Source organism: Leuresthes tenuis, unplaced genomic scaffold, assembly GCF_036924035.1.
Source record: "Leuresthes tenuis unplaced genomic scaffold, fLeuTen1.0.hap1 SCAF_23, whole genome shotgun sequence".
Classification (NCBI taxonomy): Eukaryota; Metazoa; Chordata; class Actinopteri; order Atheriniformes; family Atherinopsidae; genus Leuresthes; species Leuresthes tenuis.
Window position 1 is genome coordinate 15,158,246 of NW_027325377.1, and position 17,375 is coordinate 15,175,620.

A 17,375-nucleotide genomic window follows, 5' to 3' on the forward strand; every position below is an offset into this window, starting at 1 on the left:
GGTGTATAATACATTAAGTTTTGGGGCGTCTCTAAACGCAACTTGATTCAGTTTCACCATTTCCACAACAGCAAATGTACAAGTTCGACCCAAGTGAGCAGCGTCTGAAAAACTAAGTTCATCCCGACTACTTCAACAGGAATAAAAGAGGACAGGGTGGGTAATAAAAAAAAATAATACAGCAAATATCTCTCATTTAGAGTGCATGTATTATAGAAAAGGATAAGACGTAAACAAGACCAGAGAACATAGTTTATTGAACTATTTAACATTTGGAATATTTGTTTCTGATAAAATAGATCACACTCTGAAATTGTGAAATTAAAAAAAATGATAATACTAACAAAAGATGTCCAAACTACATACAGCACAGGCTTAAATGGCACAGTACTTAAACATAGGCTGTAATAAAAGACTTCCAAGGGGAGGGGGTTTACTCAGTTTCTATTCATATAATTCTCTATGGAGCTACAGGATCTCAAAATCTGACAAAGACCGTAAAAGTCCACTGGACTATTTCCAAACCTTTGACCCAATCTGGGAAATTGGCAAACAGTGTGATGGTGTGGCTCTGTCGTTATGCAGAACTTCAGACAGCACAGCAATAGCAGCATTGTTGTGTTTATGTTAGGACAGTAGTAATAAAAGTGGCTGTTCGTGTGAAGCTACGGATATTCCTTTCCAAATCTCAAAAATACAACATAAGAGAGTAAATCGGGTCACCTGAAGTCATACCATCATGAGCCAAGTAAAAGATATTTAACTGCTGAACATTAGCAGCTCAATAAGGCAAAACTAAAGCAGCTTAACCATTGGCTGGTGACAAAGACTCTCTCGTTACACGCAGGAATGATCCATTTTTAAACATCTGGTGTAAAAGTGGAGGCCTCGCAACCTGAAATCTCAACACTGACCACATTTACAGCTTCAAGCTCCACTTAAAGTGCTTTCCCCCTGTAACTTGTGAGGTGAGAACAGATTCTAAGGCTGGTATATCCGAGCCCGGGTTTATGGCTCTAGTCTCTGCTGCGGGGATTGTGTGGTGGCGGCGCTCCTTCCACCGGTGCCGAGCTGGGAACTGAGAGCAGCTGACCGCCGTGCATGCGCTCATTGACGCGCAGCTGGCACCCATCCTGCAGCATGCGTATAGCTATCCTGGCGATGTTGCGCGAGTCGTCCAGGCCGCAGTGAGGGCGGCCTTCGTACTTCATACCGAGCTTCTCCAGCATGGTGCTCAGTTTCGTCTGCGCCCGGGGCACCTGGAGGAAAAACTATTTGTTGTTGATAACAGCACCAGCAGCACTGCGTTCAAAAGAGACTTTAAGAGCACAACCTCAAGCCACAAGAAATCTGAAGTCAGGTGCTGGCAACACGCGTTTTACTGTTTCTTTCTTGTGCTAAAACTGAGCAAACAGCAGACAGCGTGCACCAAATTACAGGGACGCTCTCCTTCCCTCAGATGTCCAAATTGGAATTAGTGGTGAATGTGCACTTGAGAGAGTAAATTAAATCAAATCTCTTAGTGATCGTCACTCACTGCTGCTGTTAGGGTTCAAACTACAGCAGATTATTTTAACAGCTCAGAGACAAACAAAACACCCCCGAAATCCTAATCTCTGAGCCCTCTATAACGTTATTAATGATAAATTATTACCTAAAATCAAGTATCCTTCTCTACACAGTACAACAGAAACAGACGACTTCAAACTGCGTTGACACCTTTTGGACACAGCAGGTCATGTCCTCTTTTAAATAAATAGGATAGAAACTAAAAATGAAACCAGCTCACAAAAAATAGCTCTAAAAGCATTCAAAAAACTTCCCAGGATACATAGAATTTTCAACTGTTCTTATAGTTGTGATTCTGAATTCAAATATGAAGAAATTCAGTTGTTGAAAAACTTCTAAACGTACCTTATAGAAGTTGCCGTAAGATTTCCTGATATTTATCCACTTCTTTGCAAACGGAGGATACCTCATCCGGCTGACCCGACACTGGATGTTGAGGAACTTGCTCATATCCCACGCCCTGGGGAAGATGTCCAACAAAAATATGCATAATGAGACAGAGGAGAAACACAAATTTGGCTGCGCAAAGAAGTAAAACGCACCCGTCGGTCAGGATGGCGTATTTGTATTTTGTTCCGAGCTCCCTCTCTTGAAGCCAGGTCACGACTCGCTGTAGGACTTCAGGAAAAGGATCGGCTTCATCCACAATTTTCTATGGTTAAAAACAAATTGTAACGGTTAACTGACAACTTCTTAAGGTGACGCCGATATCAAAAGGTGGATGAAGTTTAACCAAACCTGGGTGATTCCCGTTAAATTCACGCAGAAGTCTGAAAGCTGCGGGTTCAGCTCTGGTTTCACGTACGCCTGAAATGAGTCCACCTGTGTGGAAAAAAATATTAGGGTTATATGAGAAATATTCAAGAAAAGAATAGAAGAACCCTGCTGAAATCCAAAGCTAGACTTACAATCTGTAAGGTGTGCGTGTTGATGAGGACCATTGGGAACTCGATGATTTCATGGAGGAAGTCTGAGGGATTATCCTCCTCACAAGTTGCTTCAAAATCCACAACACAGATGTAGTCGTAGTAGGTGTCGGTGGGGCCCCCCTCCGCTGCAGACTGCATCAGCTTCTGCTTCTTGTAGTGGCTCTTTAACCTCTTCTTCATCACATCCTTCACTCCTCTTAACGCACACAGAATAATAAATCAGCGTTCAATGTTCATGAACATCAATGACCCCAAGCTTGACGAGCTTATTTTAGAAAAGTTAGTGCATTTTAAAGACAAACAGGATACTGCTCCCTCACCTTGTGTCAAGCTTCAGCTCGGCTAATTTGATCCTCAGCTCGTCCTTGGACATGCGGTTGATGTGTCCGTTGGCCAAAGCGATCTCTTTGTAAACAGGATGGCTGAAGTCGCTGTTCGACTGTGATGGGGACATCTGAGGAGCAGATTCTCCATCGGGGCATATTCTGCTGCAAGGCTTTTCCTGAAGAAGAAATACACAGGTCTTTATGTGCTATGTTATGCTACAAGACAACATGCAGAGTATCAAGGATTGATTTCTAGTAGTAAGGTTTTGTTTTGGTCAGTAAGCCTCGGAAAAGGATGAGAGGAAGAGTGTGGAGAGGAGGCTTCAAGTGGAGCTCAGAGCAGGGGGAAAGGAGGCCGTTGATGAAGCGCTACATCGTGAAAAACCTGCATTGCACATAAAACTACTCATTTGGGAGGTTCGATGCAGACTCGTGCCTCTCTTCGCATATTTCTCCAATATTCTTGCCGTGAAGAGTTCAACGAAAGGAAACAACGCGAGTGAAAGATGTGGAGAGGCATGTCAGCATAAGAAAAAGCATCCAGGGATTTTACCTCACAGAATACAAGAGTTCCTCTCCTACAGCTATCTAAATCAGTTGGTTTATTTGTGTTACTGCGGTGTTTAAACACATTAGTTTTCTTAAAAGGAAAAATATCATTACTGCCTCACATTCCTCAAAGACTGGAGACAGAAAAAAATACTAGCGCATTTGTTGCGTTTATAAGTCATTTCAAAGGTAGTTCAAAGTATTTTCTTTATCATTATTGAAACCGAGTGAGCCTTAAAACGGTTAAATCAGTTCTACTTTATGCCTGAAAGGTCACCGAAACGTTTCAGATTTCAAGTTAACACGAAGCTGCTCAACCAACCTTTTCTTCTTCTTTCGCGTTAGACATCTTCACATTGACGTCTTTGCCATGAATGTTCTCCTTGTGTTCTTCCATTTAATGCCAAACTCGAACAATAAGCTAATCGGCGATTTTGAAAGCAAAGTGTATACACGTCAATAACGTCTCACTAGCTGCACGTGCTAACATTAGCTAACGGGAAAGCCAACATTCCTGTGCGCCTCGTTTTAACCCCGTCGATTCTGACGTTTGTCTGGTAGATTAACGTTATGTATTGACTATAAAAAACAACAAAGACAATGATATTACTTCGTCAAGTTACACAAGAGAACGGCTGCAGCAAACCTCTACAGCAACATTAAACTTTTGTTTTTAAGGTGGACAGTTATGACAGTTTCCGCTTTGCGCCAAAACAACATTGGTGCTCACCGGCGCCCCCTGGTGTCGCGGATGATTACACACACTGCCTCATTGACTTTATTTGTGAAAAAGATTGCTCATGATCCATGATTAGATGCTGTATAAAGACATATGTGGCTTTCTAAAAAAACATGGAAGATTACTAACTATAACTTAAAAATCTAATAGAATTTAAATAGCATCACATTAAATACAGCCTGCCATTGATGGGCAGAAATATATTTGTTTTTTAACAGTGTTGACATGTAATTTTGAGTTTTTATTAATTACTTGCAGCTCGTATTAATTTGGTGTTTTTGTCCCTTGCTGCTTCTTTTTCACTCTTTTTGTCTTTGTAAACTAAAATCTGCTCAGCAACAGTTTGAGACTTTGCAACTTAAAACTGTTTCACTCTTTACTTTGGCCTCTAAAAGCCAAAGACATTTAAACAGCGCTCACAGGATTTGAACGTATGAGCTCAGAGTCCCAAAGCAGTTTACTGAGCCTCTGAGTTACGACTCTGCTTGTTTGTGCTGCTTTTTTGGCACTTCTTACCTGAGACTGATTACCACAGACGCTATCTTTTAGTCTTCCAACATGCTTCCTGTGAAGCAGCTTTGATCATAAACTCTCTTTGGTTTGTTCAGCTGCTTGGTGTTGGGTTGGGACTGGTCTGTCTGATGCTCTGTATCCAAACAAAGTCTCTAACTTGTTGGTTTCAAAATTTGAAGACTGAGAGGAACCTGGAAAAGGCTTGAACTCAGTCCCTCTGCCTTCCCAAGCTGACATCCAACAGCCAGAGCTGTTCTTCCTGACAGTAGTTTGGTCTTTCTTGAAGGTTTTGTCTTTTTTTTTGTTCAGTTTTGGCCTTCAAAGATGGAATCTGGTAAAGACTAGAACGTGGTCCCTGAAACATCCCAAACTGATCTCTAACAGCTGGTGCTATATGACCACACAGCTGAGATGCTTCTTGAGCACAATTCAGCCTTCAGAAAATCCCTTTCAGACTTAAAGCCATAAAGGACATAAAAAATAAAAGCCTCCAAAATAATTGTATGTGCTTTTTTAAAAATCCTATATTTATGTATATAATAACTTACTTCTCTTAAGAAATTTGCTATTTTTTGTACATAAGATATTACCAGTTCACATATTTGTTGTTGCTTGGTTTGTTTTTACTTGGACTTATCATTTCTTTTTCCTGCCTCAGCTCATGTCCCACAGTCCAGATCCACTCAGATCCACAAGGACAGCTCGCCTTCCCTGAAGATATTTTTTAAATCTGAAAGTTCAGTTCATGGACAACATCTAAGCAGTTGCTGTTGGGTCTCTGAGAGAAACGTGATGTTGAGGCGCACTCAGCCACCCCAGCAGCAGAACATCTGTTTTTCATGAAGGTGGCGTCACTAAACTGAAGAAACGTATAACAAGGAAAAAATAAAAACAGGGAAAAGTAGTTCAAACATGGCCTTGTTTCGGTATAAGATGTGAATAAGCCCAGTAACAGAAGGATGTACCTTGTTTACATTCATATAAGAAACAAAAGGCATCTGATTCTGAGAGACTTTATTTATTCCAAATCCCAGTTCTTCTCCTTAGCTGACTCGGCTTTATCCTTCTGTTTCTCGGGATTAAAGTGCCCCATGAGAGGCGATCAAACAGGCTTTAAACAGACAGTGGAAACCATTTGGGTGACTACACACAAATGACCACAACTTCTGTATCCCCATTTAAAAAGGGCAAGTTGTCCCTGGAAAAACCACAGGGCAGGGTGCTGGCCTTCCCTCTCAGCCCAGTCCTTGTTCCTTCTTTTGGCTCCATCTCTCTGATCTGCAGAGGTAAGTTGCACCTTTTAGGCTGATTGAATGAAAACAACACAAAGGTGGCTGAAATAAAAAATAAAACATTAAAACTACTAGCAACAAACACCATCCATAAATGTTATCACATACATACCCATCCAACTAACTCCATCTCGTTTCTATGGTTACTGCTAATCAACATCTTCTTTCTTGTCTTTCTTAAGTCAAGCCATAGATACATCAGTGAACAACAGTGCCATCTACTGGATGGTGCTTTGTGGCTCACGAGCTATTTGTTTGTGGATCTGTGCGGATTTGTAGAAAGAATGTCTCAAAAATACGAACGTGTGATTGGTGATCCACAAATTCTGAGTCACGATTCATAAACAGAATTTTCAGTTTTACAAATGTAAAATGATATCTTTACAAATACACGTATTTGTAAAAACCAACACACAAGTTACAAATAGGAAATTTGTATTTGTGGATAGCAAAACATGTGCAACTCAAGGCGAATTTGTGGATCACCTTCTGTGCATTTGCAGTTATTTTTGAGACTAATTTAAGCCCATACTTGTTGTACATAGTCTTAGTGGTTGCAGAATCAATTCCTGTTTTTCAACATTAGTTGATTACTTTTAATTTGATCAGTTCCTGTTTTTTTATTTCATTACAAGAAAGAACATTATATTTGTAAATACATAAAGATGGGGTGATTGTGTTTCAATTGGTGTGGATGTACATCCTATTTTTAAAATGCACAAATAAAAAGTAAACTACATATATATATATATATATATATATATATATAAATGTTAACAATCTTCTAATGACTATGCAGTGTGTATTATGTGTTTTTGGAGGCACTGCTCATATTTGACAGCTAGGTGTCCCTCTTCTCTACCGTTAATTTAATCTGCGACTTGGTTACAGTCCTGTATGCAGCATTTTTTCAACCCAGAGCAACTAAACCCATCTGACATATTAAATTTGGGATTTTCCACATCACAGATGGATTCTAAATACCTTTTTCTGAGGAAAAATGATGATATAAGTGGACTGCCTTGCATACAGGATTTGAAAAGTAGGGACTGGATTATGTCAGTATCACTACATTCAAACTAAAGTCACAAAATAAATTCAATGCAGTTGTGCTCCGAGTTAAATCAGATCCGGTCTTTGAAATCCTTGGATCTAATTTTCAGGAGCGCTTTGTGCTTGAGCACCACGCTGCACAGCTGCCGTCGGTCGAAGTAATCCCTCTCCTTTTATGTATGAATTCCCCATGATGCCTGCGAGGCAGTTTGATCTTCACTGATCTTCTCAGTCCTGGTGGATGATGCTTCTCTATATTGGATGAGATGTGAGGAATAAAAGACATCTTCTAAGAAAAACAAAGATTTTATTTTATCTTTTGAAAAAAAAAAAAAAAAAAGATAGTGCCATGGAAAACCCATAACCAGAAAACTAAAGCACACATAGAAGACACAGAGTTACAGCTTTGTAGAGAGGGCATGTTTGTCTCCTGACAGAAATAGTGTTTGAGCCAATTTGGAAAATCAAGACTACTGCAAAGAAATAAAACTTCCTTAAAAATCTCCTTATTTTGGCTTTTTGTGTTTCCATTTTCAAGGGGACACAAACATAGGAGTCACACAACAGAAGAGACAAGCTGCATTGAAAAGGCATGAGTCCCATTTAACCCCTTTTATCATTACAAAGATTCAGGGCGCAATGGGAGATCGGAGCTACATTGTTCAGTTTCCTCCATCCAGTGCATGATGCTGCATTCAAGACGCGTGGGGAAAAGGAGCCGCAACAAATTCTGACAGTACCACTTGTGGTAGCTTCCAGGATGGTAATTGCTGCTCGAGACATCTCTGACATTTCAGAGTGAGAAAAGACACTTATTTTAAGTGCTCTGACCGAATCTTCAACCTTTAAATCGTTGTAGCTCTTAGGTCATACAATCTCACAGCATGGCACAAGTTTCTGTGCTCATTTCAGATGAGTCACATCCCAGCTCTCAGAGTATGAGAAGGGCTGAAAGGAGATAAAGTGAGTAGTTAAAATGTACAGCAGTAGTCACTCGTGGTCTGAGCTTTTAATGTATTTACGCAGGTCGAATCCTTTTGTTGAAATCTTGCCGTTATTCCCTCTGTCCTTGAATGCAGCACAACAGCAAGGGCTTCACATGCAAGTTAGTTTGTTCAGGTCATCTCTTAAAAAGGCATTTTCATGAGTCAAACATGCTTCCATTTCCATTTTTTTTTCCTCATATTGTCGAAAAACATACACCAGTTTTTCTTCTCCGTTTCTCACAGTCTATGTTCACACAAATGTGCATTTCTGCTTACAAAGCACAATTTTCCTCAAATGGTTTAAAGGAGAAACTATTACCTGAAGACATAAACATTAATGTTTATATATTTAACCCCCCCCCCCTCAAAAAAAAAACCCACAAAAAAACATCAGTTTAACAAGACAAGAGGCAGTTCAGAAGTTTTCTTGGAATTTTTGAAACAGTTTGACATTTTGGGAAAATTAGCCAATTTTTTTCGCCCATTCCAGACAAAGCAACAACCAGTAGGTGGGAGCTTAGCTTACGAGAAAACTGGAAGCAGATGGAAACCGCTACACTCCGAAATTGATAAAAATCTGCTGATCAGCACCCTTAAAGGTCACTAATATGTTTGTTTAACCTGCAGGAAAACACAGCTTTATTTGGGCTTTTATTCCAGAGTTAAAGCTTCTTTCAAAGAAATATTCCTGCATTCGACACCCGGTAAAACTGAAAAGTTGAATTTTTTACTTATTTACTAAAGAACCATAGGCAGTTCTAGTGAAGCCAGAACAAACGGAATGTCTTTTGTTACTGCGCTTTTCTACTTATGTCTAAAAAAAGATCATGAACTTCATTTCCCAGAAGCCCTAGATGTCACAGCTACATGTCTAAGATCATAGCAGGACACTGAGTAGGTTCTGAGACAATGGATAAAGCTTATGCTTGTAGTTTCGAAGTATTAGAAGATAAAGATAAACACCAGATTTTTTTCACAAGGATCCGTGTAAGAGTTGCTGAATCAGAGTCTTCACATCATGACTTCAGCTCTCCGTGTTTGTGGGTAAACTTGATGCGTGGTTATTCTTATCGTCAAAGGCGGGGCGAGCAGTTTTCTTTTCCTCCCAGCTACACATCTCCTGACTTTAGCTTCATATTTAGCACGCAAAACAAGAAACTGCTCACAGTCCGTTTCCCAAAATGTCCAAATGTTCCGTTTTAGAAACACAGCACAGACACACACAAGAAGGCGTACAGTACATGAATGCAAAGTAATACACATTCAGACTCATTACAACAGTGTGTGTCTCAGACACAGACAACAAAAACAATCCCATAAATAAACAGACGCACAGTACAAATCAACCTTCGGGTGGATGTTTTGTCACAGCTCGCTGGTGTACAAGGAGGCATTCAGTGTGGGTTCAAAGCTGATCAACTGGCCACAAGACAGCCAGAGCGTTTGTTTGGAGGTGAAAGGTGCTGCTATAACACACACACACATGCACGCACACACACACACACACACACTTCCCTTTGAGGGCAGGACACAACAACACACACCCCAATACGAGCCCACTCATTTATATTCAGATTTCCATGTGTTGTTGGTGATACCAGAGTCTCCTGGTGGAGGTGAGAGCGGCCGGCAGACTATTCATCGGTTATTGGTCCGACACATCTCCCTGTGGTGGCTCACCGTAATGGCAGCGTTTTGTCACATTTATGTTAAGTTGTGTTAACCCATCTTTTTGCTAACGCTTGTTCTTCCGTCCGGATCTACGCGGAGCCCAGGCAGGTGTAAGGCTACATGTCGACACACATCCTGGACCCCCGTGGCCAGAAATCGCACGAGGTTTCCTGTTCTGTCCCAGTTCAGTGCGGGAGGAGCAATCGCTCCAAAGCGTACTGTAAATGTTCCCAGTTCTTCCACAGGAGCGCCAGCACAGACACGGCCACGCAGGTGAGCGCCAGGTGGACGCGGCTGCGCAGCAGCGGTGCGGTGAACTTCGCTGCAGTGGAAACGCACACCAGGATGACGGTAACGATGGCCAGCATGATGTTGATGCACTTCCCCAGCAGCACTTTGGCGTCGGTGTTCTCCAGCTGAACCGTCTGTTGCTGCTGTTGCTGCAGCTCCAGCTTCGACACACGAGTCTGACAAGACTCCAGGACTTCCTGCGCACACACAAACACACACACACACACACACAGACAATCAGGTTAAATATCAGGGAAATAGTGGAAACCAGTGAGTCACAGGGGGAAGGGCAGTGAAACTGGATTTCGATGTGAGATGACATCAGCTGCGCTAGAAGTGAGCAGGAATTTATTCATCACATCAGAAATGTCTCATTTTTTATTAATTTTCAACAGGGAAAAATATCTATAAGTGCACGATCCTTGGTTTCTGAGTTGTGAATGTTTAAACAACCATTTGGACAAAAAAAATTAAACAATAATAACCTAAACCTGCAAGAAAACCACTGAATCTTTCATTTATAATCATAATAAGCAGCAGAGAGCTCATTTGGCATATTTACATGAATATATCTGCTGTAATTTCATGCTAATTAATACACTGCTGGTCAAAATAATAATGAAAAAGAAGAATCGCCACCTAGAATTAACTTAGCAGATATGTCGGAGCCTCCCACAGACAAAGTACAGTGATTGATATGTTTTAGTAACAACAATTCATTTAACTCTTAACTGATGCGATGAGTGGCCTCTAATATCCAGAGGAACCATATTAGAAGGCCTGTGGTCGTGGAAAAGATGTCAAAGGGTCAAAATTATTGGTCTGCATCAGGCAAACAAAACAGCTGCAGAGATGGCTGAAAATGCCAGAACTGGGTTCAAAATTGTCCGTGACATTATTCAAACCTGGAAGGAGAAACGTGGTCATGCCCTCAAACGCAATATGAAGAGAACACAAGGTAATCTTTTCGCTAACCGATGTGGAGAATAGATAGTGAGTATTTTGATACACAACAGTTATTACAGTGATTGATATCATGTAAGCGCAAATGAAAAAACACAGACGAAACATGTACGTACAGGTAAAAATCCTGACGTTCCCCTTCAATGGAGAAAGAAGAAAACGTTCGAGAAGACGTCCCCTGAGGGCTGAATCTACATCTCCCTGAGACCAAAAACAGCTAGCGGCGATAAAAAGCCAAAATGTTGAGAACGTTTAAGTGGGACCCAGCGTTGAACTAAGGAGATACTGTACGTGTCAAATGGATGTCCAGGGGATATCCCGTGTGTACTGGAGATTTTCCCTGATCCAGAGTGACGGGAACGTCAGAGTAAGAAGTGCAGTGGATGGAGAGCTGCACCTATCATGGCTCGTGCCTCCCCTGATGGCACAGACATTTTCCGAGATGACAATGCCAGGATTCATCAGCATCACTTTGTTAAAGAGTGGTTCAGGAAGTGTGAGACATCCTTTTAACGCATGGATTGGCAATCACAGGGTCCAGACTCCAACGCCAAGAGAATCTTTGGGATGTGTGGAGAGAACTTTACGCGGCCGTCTAACTCTCCCATCGTCAAAACGGGATCTTAGTCAAAAAGGAATGCAAGTCTGAAACATTGTATAGGCTGTGTGAGTCCGTGCTGCATCACTCAAACATACGTTACCTGTATATCCCTGGCCCTCTCGTAGGCCTGGTAGGCCACCTTCTCCTCGATGCTGGCAAGTTCCTGCTTCAGATTGCTGGTCTCGTGCTGGTGGAGCTCCGTCAAGTCATTTAACTGGTCCTCCAACCGCTCATACCTGGCAGACGGACACCCACACGCATGCAGAGTAGGTGGAGGCAGAGCGTCGAGGACAGAGGGAGAAACAATGCAGAACTGAGTGTGTGTGTGGGCACGAAACACTACAGCAGTTTATCTACTGCTGCAACAAAACTGCTGCCCTTGGTTGACTTAGCAACAGTGGGTGAGCTCCACTGTTATTTCCAGCATGCAAAAGCTTTTAATTATGACTCCGAGCCAATCAAAGCTTATGTACTAACAGGTCAGGAGGGTTGTCATTATCATCGGAGTCATCATAGATCTATACATACAGTCATCTAGATCAGTGATAAAAATGTTTCAGGCTTGTGAGCAAATTCTTACTCTGTAAATATGGCTTGAAAGGGCCGGGGAGCAGCAAACAATTATTTCCTTTACTGAGTAACTTGCAGATCATTTCGTAATCCATGATTCTGAGTAGCAGAAGCTTAATTTGATCCAACAACCGGTCCGAAAACTGAGTACATTCACATTGAAATACATTTCTAAACAGTAAGCAGCGACGGTAAGATAGTTTCTTGTACTGATTATTGAAAAGGTTCATTTTCTCTTGACAGATTAATAGCCAAACATTGCAGCTCTTGCTCAAATTTGACTTCAGTTTCACGGCTAAATACTGTGAATATGATAAAATATGATTAACAGTTATGAGCTGCACTATGAAGAGGAGGTTTTGTACCGAAGGGACAATAATATGTATATCTCAAGCTCAATCTATTCGTGTCATGTCACCATACAATTAATACCAGCGAAACATAGCAGCGATGGATAGAAGCAGCCGAAAATCCCCGTTGTACATTTTCGAGCTTGATGAACAGCCTGTGTTTTACTCGTTAGGGTTTAATTGCACGACGGTTTCAACTCCAGGAAAACGCGATGCTCATCTCACGCCGAAGGACACCTTCTCCACACCGCTATCTGTCAGAAGTGAAGCTGCACCACACAAAACCCTGCAACCTCCTTCTAAATTACAGTTTTCATTTCGCTGGAAGAGTTCACAACCAATGAGCAGACGTGCAGCATTGTGTGTTCAACAGAAAGGCGGTGGATGGGAACAGCTGAAAATAACGGAATGTGGTCAGAGAGCAGGGGCCTCAGCGACAGTTCAAACACTTGTCTCTTGTTCATTTGGCTCAGACATAAAGTCAGATTAATCTGACAAGGTCATCATATGTCAAATTAACCCACCACTGCTGTGCCTACCTGTCTGTTAATGTAACTGTAGCAGAAGCACCCGGTGACTAAAGCAGTTTAATGTCCAAAACGTGACCTGGGGGCATCCCAGTTCAGGTTTAAGACCTTTTGAGCAGATCTCTTCATGCCTTCCCTCTACTGTAGCCCCTCTGACTGGATACCGGCTTTTATTTCTTTTCTAGACAACGACTCATGGCTCATACCGACAAACTGAGCTCGGTCCACATGTCGTGTTCATGTGAACAGTTGGTATCAACTTCAGAGAAAGGCAGGAAAGAATTTGGTTACCGCGCAGCCTACCATCTATCAGTGAAATCTGTGAGGAAGTCTATTTCAGCAGACCATAATAGTGCGTTTGTTCTGTAGGGGTCTAAAAAAACACAGTCGCTGCCAGAGTGAGGGATCCGATTCCCACTTTGCAAATTCTCTCCTGCTGGCTCGATTCTGTTCACTTGTCAAGTCCAGAGGATCAGCAAAAGTCCTCCAAACAACATATAATATAATAATAATATAGAGAATAATATAGAGAAGCAACATATAATAATAATATAATAAAAACATAATAAGTTGAACAATTCTACACTAACGGGATTATTCCTTGAGTCTGCTCACCTGTATCTCTCCTCCTGCATCACCTGTGTGAAGTAGCTGTAGTCTCTTTTGAACTGCGTGTTCAAAGTCTCCATGTCCTCCGCCAGCTGTGACTGGGCCTCCCTGATCTCCCGCACCACGTCCAGCACTTCCATGAGACGCCCGTTGGAGTCGGACCTTCCTGGACCTCCAGACCCCGCCCCCGACCCCCCCGCCGGGTTTCCGTTTGAGTCAGCAGACGCCGACGTCGCCGTGGAGCACTCGTCGTCGCTCTGGTATTTTGTGGACTTGGCTACGGTGGTGGCGCTGCCGCTCAGACCCCTCGCTCCGCCCTCCACCTGCAGTCCCGACCCTGACTCCATGGAGCTCTTCAGGTGGGCGATGTTGTCGGCGCTGCCAAACTTGTTCCTGATGAGGTTGGCGAACTCCCTCGACTTATTGAAGAAGAACGGTGGTGAGAGCGACACTCCAGGCCCTATCGTCTTCACTTTGTCCAGCGCCGGGTGTCGTCCGGTGGCGCTGACGTCCCGCAGGCTGCCCTCCTTACTGTGTGTCCCAGACTCCTTGTTGCTGCCATCTTTGTGGCTGTGCTTCCCGTTAGTCTCGCTGTCCTTCATGCGTCGGTGGTACTGCTCCAGCTTCCTCTGCAGCCGAGCGATGGACTGGGCAGACTTCTGGTTCTTCTTTTCAAAGACCTGACGTATCCGAGACACCTGCTGCTTGTCCGCATTGTTCACCAGTTTCAAGTATTCTGCAACATTCTGGTCCCGTGCCGTCTGCTCCACCTTAATCTGCTCCGTCACCTACAGTTAGAACGACAGGAATGGCTTTTGATGAAAATAGCAGCAAAAAAAAATTTTTATGATCCACCAATACCAACTCTGGCTAGCAAAGCTAATCAGTAATAAAGAACAACTTTATCATTTTAATGTGGGAAATTAACACATGGACATCCTCTTAGGAGGATATTCTTTAAAAAAAGTGTTACCTTGATGAACTCTGACCAACAGACTGAGCAGAGCTGATCTAAAAGGCCTCAACAAATCAACTACTTCACTAAATCTGCTCACTAAAACTGACTTGAATGCTACGACTACAAGGAAGCCGTGCATGAAACAGGGGATAATCAACTGTAAATAGTCAGAAACCTGACACCCTGCAGAGTTTTTCACCTCTAGTAACACTCAGGAGTTACAGTTTGATTTGTACAAAAGCATGAAATTGCCCTTTTTTTTTCCTCGTTATTCTGTTGGTTTACAGGAAAGGTTCATACTCAATTCAGCGGGTGTGTAAACAAAAGTTTTGCTTGTACAAAAGAAAATGACATGAATACTTTGATCATGGCAGAATAAACACATTTACATGACTCATTTTAGAGAAAAGGAAACCTACAGATAAATATGTTTCATTTAGGTTTTATTGGTTTGTTTGTAGTGGTGATAAGATTAGCCTTTTACAGAGTTAGTTAATAAAGCTCAAGAGTTGTTGGATAAACTGTTAAATGTATGCCAACAAAACTGCACTGATGCCTATTTTCATGTGGAGGGAACAACTGAACTCAGACACTTTGTTCTTCATTTCTAAAGAAACAGCGGTGACGGAAATAAACTAGAGGAATGGTTTGATTCATATCTGCCGTATCACAGTTGGAATCTAAATGAGAAATGATTCAAAAGGGGATTTCTAATCACACCTACCACGTTATGATGGCTCACTTACGACATGAGTAAATCAAAAAGAGACAAAAGGAGGTGAGTGATGGTTTCTTCTGACCTTAAGGATCTTCTGTTGCAGGCTGTCAATGCCCAGCGCTCCCTTTGTGAAATCCAGACCCACGCCATGGTTTCCTATACTGTCAACCACGTCCAAGTTGGACTCTGAGCCACCGCGACGAATGGGCACCGGGATGCTGAGGCTGTTGACATCGCAGCCGCCGCGCTCCGCCTATGGACACAAGGATATGACATCAGGGCCTTGGCTTTAAAGTCAGAAGCAGACATGAGAATTAGCTTATGCATCAATCCTTCAGCTTTTCACCAACAGAGTTGTTGAGGGAGGCAAGTATGTACGTATTTTTTCACTGTAAGGCTCTTCTTCATCCCTAATGGCCTACAGTCGCAGTACAAGTCTTTGGGTGGTGCACAGGTTGAATTACTTTACATGGCTTTACCAAACTGGCTTAGTTTTGAGATTCATTCTACAGATTTTCACTTAAATAACCCATTTAGTCAAAGGTAGAAACTCTACAACGCTTTTTCTTCTAGCAAATGTTCTTAATTCTCACGATATGTCTGAAGATTTGTCAGTTGGGAGCAAAGTGGTGGACAAAGTGACCAACAGAACAACATTAAAGCCATCGAGCCACATCTCCAATATCACTGTTGAATGTCTGAGAGATGCTCAAACTGAAATGACTCAACATCGCCACAGAGGAAATGAGCGCAGTAAGTGGGACATTGACAGTGAGCAGAAAAGCATATTTTGCAGACAAAAGACAGACTTTGCACAGACATAAGATGATGCAGTCTTTGGGATTTCAGGCAAAACCGTTTATCACAGACCTGCTGTATAATGTTGCCGCTGATATAAAACAGCAGGTGTGCTTATGTGGCTTCAGAGTACCACTTCCTACATCTTTTGTGTGTCTCGGCTCCGTCTCTTTGTGAGAACACCCCTAGCATTTTGGCAAGAGCGAAAGGAAATTAAGAGCATAGAGCCAGTCTTGACAAGATCCTTGTGTTTAGATTGGAGGGAAAGGGAGAAAAAGAGAGCTGATGGGATGGTAAATCTGTCCTTCGATTGCACAATGGTCAGTTGCAGCAAAGAGCCCTGAGCTCCAAACAAACAGCCTCCATTGCGTCTAGTTCTGTGCATTGACAGAAGCAGACGATTATGCAAGGAAACCTAAAATATTAGTATCTAGTTGCCACGGCAGCAAAGCACACGCAGACGGACATAGCTCTAAAAGCACTCGGAAACAAGCAAACTGCTGACATACCCTGAGAGCGGCTTTTTGTGCCTGAACTCTTTTTGTCTTTCACAGACGGAGACGAGCAGAATGCATGACACTTTAATTGTGTCCTGTGGCTTTTAGCCGTGCAGCCTGCGATTCATCCTGCAGAGTCAGCGATCATCAGTCCGAACTGTGCAAAGCAGTCCGAAGGCATCAGAACAGTAACTTAGCTTATTTCACCACAGAGCCATTCGTGTAAAATCACTGCCCTGATGAAAGCTACTTGTCTTTTTACACCCTCAGATCATCATATACGACACATCCAACCAGAAGACAAGACATGAGGGCTGAATAAACCCGTTTGAAATGATAATTACAATTAATATTAAGTACAAATGGTTCAAGCATTTTTTTTTCATATCAAAGTTGACAATTAAGTCTTAGAAAAAAATGAGTTAAATGTTTTTCTGTTCATTTTATGCCACTATCACAGCAGCTTATGAGGGAAATTGTAAACACATGCACTCTTTGAATAAGAGGAGTAATTTATTGGCACTGAACACCGGATCAATGTTCCTTCCCCATTTCATCTGTGACCATCCAAATGCATCAATAGACATTCATCAAAATGTCAAACATGTGAAGCTGAGCACCTCAATTATCCACTCAGCCGTCAGAGGTTTGAACCAAGGCAGAGGAGGGGGGGGGTACATCAATACAATCAGGTCACAATCAAGCACCACTCAAACCTAAAACAGTTAAAAAACGACTGTGGTCATCTAATCATCTAATCTAAATGGCAAAACAGCAATGACTCAAGAATTATGCTGATTGTGAAGCCAATTTCCAGCTCTTAAGAAAATCTGTAAACTTAGATAAATATAAATCTTAATCCTGCT

At 42.1% G+C, this 17,375-nt stretch overlaps 2 protein-coding genes across 4 annotated transcripts in view; both read right to left on the reverse strand.

Annotated features, from left to right (window-relative positions):
• Positions 1-239: 239 nt before the first annotated feature.
• eri1 (exoribonuclease 1) lies at positions 240-4,080 on the reverse strand. The gene is made up of 7 exons (XM_072377570.1): positions 3,696-4,080; positions 2,819-3,000; positions 2,478-2,694; positions 2,308-2,391; positions 2,112-2,221; positions 1,915-2,029; positions 240-1,259 (listed from the first exon to the last, which is right to left on the reverse strand). The coding sequence occupies exons 1-7, from the start codon at positions 3,768-3,770 to the stop codon at positions 1,017-1,019; spliced, it is 1,026 nt and encodes a 341-aa protein (XP_072233671.1). The 5' UTR covers positions 3,771-4,080; the 3' UTR covers positions 240-1,016.
• A 3,230-nt stretch (positions 4,081-7,310) lies between these two features.
• The window catches only part of tmcc3 (transmembrane and coiled-coil domain family 3), a 50,267-nt gene continuing 40,202 nt past the window's right edge, over positions 7,311-17,375 (reverse strand). For all 3 annotated transcript variants that reach the window (XM_072377387.1, XM_072377388.1, XM_072377389.1), the window contains 4 exons: positions 15,297-15,467; positions 13,545-14,326; positions 11,583-11,718; positions 7,311-10,115 (listed from right to left, as the gene is read on the reverse strand). In XM_072377387.1, coding sequence (XP_072233488.1) covers positions 9,813-10,115; positions 11,583-11,718; positions 13,545-14,326; positions 15,297-15,467 — 1,392 coding nt within the window. In that variant the 3' untranslated portion in view covers positions 7,311-9,812. The remainder of the gene's footprint in view (positions 10,116-11,582; positions 11,719-13,544; positions 14,327-15,296; positions 15,468-17,375) is intronic.

Coding starts and splice junctions, on each gene's coding strand:
- eri1 (XM_072377570.1), bottom strand. CDS start 3,770: ATGGAAGAACACAAGGAGAACATTCATGGCAAAGACGTCAATGTGAAG. Junction 3,001..3,695: donor ACGCGAAAGAAGAAGAAAAG/GTTGGTTGAGCA, acceptor TTTCTTCTTCAG/GAAAAGCCTTGCAGCAGAAT. Junction 2,695..2,818: donor GAGCTGAAGCTTGACACAAG/GTGAGGGAGCAG, acceptor GTGTGCGTTAAG/AGGAGTGAAGGATGTGATGA.